The sequence below is a fragment of the Benincasa hispida genome, chromosome 11 (genome assembly GCF_009727055.1).
Source record: "Benincasa hispida cultivar B227 chromosome 11, ASM972705v1, whole genome shotgun sequence".
Classification (NCBI taxonomy): Eukaryota; Viridiplantae; Streptophyta; class Magnoliopsida; order Cucurbitales; family Cucurbitaceae; genus Benincasa; species Benincasa hispida.
In genome coordinates this window covers 42,831,698-42,835,278 of record NC_052359.1, presented here as the reverse complement: position 1 = coordinate 42,835,278, position 3,581 = coordinate 42,831,698, and the positions used below count along the sequence as shown (strand labels likewise).

Below are 3,581 nucleotides of genomic sequence, written 5' to 3'. Positions count from 1 at the left end.
GAAAAAAAACCATTTTTTTGAAGTTTAAGTATTCAATTTAAATTTTAAAGCATCGGTCTTACCTTTACTATTAGATTTAATTTTCAGTGTAATGTCTTAATATATGTTAGATCTAACATTTCAGTTTTTTTCTTCTTTTATATTTTAAAGCAGTTTTTTCATTGAGTTTTATGAAATTGTATTTTTAATCTTGTTTTAAATGGTTAGTCATATTGGTATTAATTTTATGCCTATGTAAAGGTGAACTTCCATATAAAGTTTATATCACCAATTCTTTTTAATTCCCTTAGAAGTTTTATTCATCTATTGAATTTGATCACTCTCTTATTTCTCATTTTCTTCTCTTTATTCAACAAACAAACATTGAGATTTTGATTATTGTTTATGCAATATAATTTTTTATCGCTAGCTTTCATTTTCCCAACACAAAAACAAGAAAGAAATAGCTATAATTATGAGATAACTTCAAAATATAAATATGAATTAATATAATGAAATGATATATCAAGTCCCTCTAGCCAGCATCTCTTGAAGCCTCTTGAAAGATTCAAGCTTTTGCATGCGTATCTGCTTCCGGAACCTCTTTATAAATAAGTCTGCCGCTTGATCAATCTCTTCCTCAAGCTTGAACTCCTCTCCTTCTTCCTTGGAGTTCCTCATCATATCGATAATCGAGCCGCCTGCAGCCTGCAGCTTAGCGTCATCAATATCGTAATCGTCCTCTTCATCGAATAACGAATGTGTTAGGTCTGGATACTTATCATCCTCTTTCTCAACCTCGGCTGCCATCGGCACGCTCCCACTCGGCTGATACTGGCTAGCATGTGCAGTGGCAGCATCGTAGAGAACGATGGCCTTGCTATGGTCATCATTGTCGTCGTCATGGTCGTTGTCGTTCTGCCCAAGAATGGTGTGAATCTTGTGAGAGAGGGAGTCCAGGAGAATTTTCTTGGACTTGACCATGGACAGCATGAGAAGACGAGCTTTGGTGGCGCTGAATTTGGTGTTGATGGCCATGGACTTGGCTTTTGCTATTGCACTTAAAACGGAAGTGATTTTCTTCAACAAACTAGAGGCTTTGTTCTTCATTATTTTAGAGAAGAATGAATGACATGGAGAGAATTGCATCAATATGGAATGTATATATATAGAAATTAAAAAGAAAAAGAAGTAAGTTAATGGGGAAAAACAAAAAAGGAGGTGCTTTTCTTCGTAGCACATGAGTGATTCAGGGAGCCGAAAGTGAAAGTGGGTGGTAAGTGACCTTTGTTGCAAAATCATAAAAAGAAAGGGAGCTTCGTAAATACGTAAAGTAAATGACCCATAAATCAAATGAATTGTAGTTTTAATTTAGTAAACTTTAATTTTTCCCAACAAAAATATATATGGAAGGGCATTACTTTTCTACACACTCGCTTACATTTTTTTTTTTCTTTTTCTATGGTTAGTTTTTAAGAATGGTTAAGAAATGGACTTATTTATTAAATACAATAGAAATTGATGCCATGCAAAAATTAATAGGAATCTTTACTTATGAGTTGATCAACAACAATATTTTGTTTATATTGTAAATAAAATATTGTACAACCTGTTCATTCATGCACGAAGAAGTGGGCATGCAATTGCAGAGAGACATCTTTTTCTATTGCCTTTATTTGAAAAGTATGCAAATTGACGTGAGCTTTAGGTACACATGGTCGGTGAAAGTTATTTACATGTAAACCTTTATATTTATTTAATATTTATTATTTAATTTAAATATATGTTTTGGACTTCGAATCTTTGGTCTTTTGATAAAGGATAAAAACCTTAATGAGTTGAAATTGGTAGTGAACTTTTTATATTTAAGGTTTCTTGCATATATAAGCAAAATCTACCAAATTAATAGCAAAAATAGCAAAACTTGAAACCATTTGTCAATATGGTAAAAACTAAATGTAACTCATGTAAGACGTCTACAAAGCCTACCACAAAAGCATTTATTAGAATGATTGAAGTTCATATCAATGATAGACTTCTATTATGATAAATGATAAACCTAACAAATTCTTTTATATTTTCATGCTTTTCCTAAAACTGTCTATTTTAAAACCAGTTTTGCAATTTTCTATGATAACCTCACATGAGATTATGCACGTCTCTTTCATTGATTTTTTTTTGTTTTGATTTGTCTCCTTGAAATTTGTCATAGTGATTATATCCTTGATCTTTTCAATTTTTTATTCTTCTTCACGTTTCGATTTGGATTTTGGATCTTTCTTTTCATTGTTCGTGGATCCTTTTAACTTCTATTCACTATATATAGAAGTATACAGACTTATGTAAGTGATAATAAAAGCATATCACTAGTAGTCTGAAATGTTTTTAGAGAATATGCCTCTATCACCAATCAGCGATAGAAGCATAATCACTAAGTCTATAATTGATATGAATGTTATTGATATGCTTATATGTTGGTCATATTTTCTTGATCATTTTCTATCTCTTTATCAATTTCTTTTCATTATTTTATTCACACTTAAATTGATATACCAAAAAAAAAAAAAAAAAAGTAATAGTCTCTATATACCCATGATAGAGTATTAGTGATAGACTCTATCATTGATATAAATCTATTAATAATAGATTTCTGTCATTGAAAGATTTTGTTATTGGTGATAGAAGACTATCAATTCTATCATTGATAGATTTTGTTATCGGTCGTAGAAGTCTATCACTTATAGATTGTTATTAATGCAGTTGTGTTGGGCTATATTCATTTTTTCCTTAGGCTTTTTGTTGTGCTCATCGTCGTTACGCTTGTCAAGGGCTTATTGTTTGTTCGAGCAGTCTTTTGTCTAGAGAATACATTACTCTAGAAGTTGGTTTACTTGACAGTTTTGTAATGTCAAGTAAGAATACGCCTAATGCTTTAAAAAGCGTCATGTAATCGATTGTCAAGTATAATGTGATAACTTGATCTCATAACAACGTCAAGACAAATGTTTCTTGATATAATTTATGTGTCAAGAAAGATAATACACTTAACACTGGTGATATGACAAGTTTATTTATTCTTGACATTGATTACATACCATATCTTGACATTTTTCTTTGTCAATTGTATTGTTATCTTGACACTTAATAGCTGACAAGTTATTTAGTTCTTGACATAATTCCATTGTCATATATTTTTTTTTCAAATTAAATACCGCAATTGATATTCTCATTTCCTGTCTTGTATTCCAGCAATATAATTTCATCGACTACATAAAAATTACACATTTTAAGATCTATCAACTCAATAAATTCACTAAAAGTTCCATATATTCAACTATCACTTTTCATATGAATACCCCCAAATTACAACAATCACATGTACATGTGCAAAATAAAATCTTAACTATTCCCTTTGTATACACAACTCAACTTTCAACAAACACCAAAATTAACTAATTCACTCTAACAACACAACAAAGAAAGTGACAATGTTTAATGAGTAGCCTATCAACAAAAGTACATTACTTAATATGTACATAGAGCTTTGAAGTCTGAAGATCGAAAACTAGTTGCCTATTTGGAGGGTCATATAGTTATTGTTT

At 30.6% G+C, this 3,581-nt stretch overlaps 1 protein-coding gene across 1 annotated transcript; it reads right to left on the bottom strand.

Moving 5' to 3' along the window:
• Window positions 1–327: 327 nt before the first annotated feature.
• LOC120091800 lies at window positions 328–1,103 on the bottom strand. Its single transcript, XM_039049928.1, has one exon. The coding sequence runs from the start codon at window positions 1,087–1,089 to the stop codon at window positions 505–507; it is 585 nt and encodes a 194-aa protein (XP_038905856.1). The 5' UTR covers window positions 1,090–1,103; the 3' UTR covers window positions 328–504.
• Window positions 1,104–3,581: the final 2,478 nt, after the last annotated feature.

Excerpts from the sequence above, each read along its gene's own strand:
- LOC120091800 (XM_039049928.1), bottom strand. The coding sequence starts at position 1,089 with ATGAAGAACAAAGCCTCTAGTTTGTTGAAGAAAATCACTTCCGTTTTA.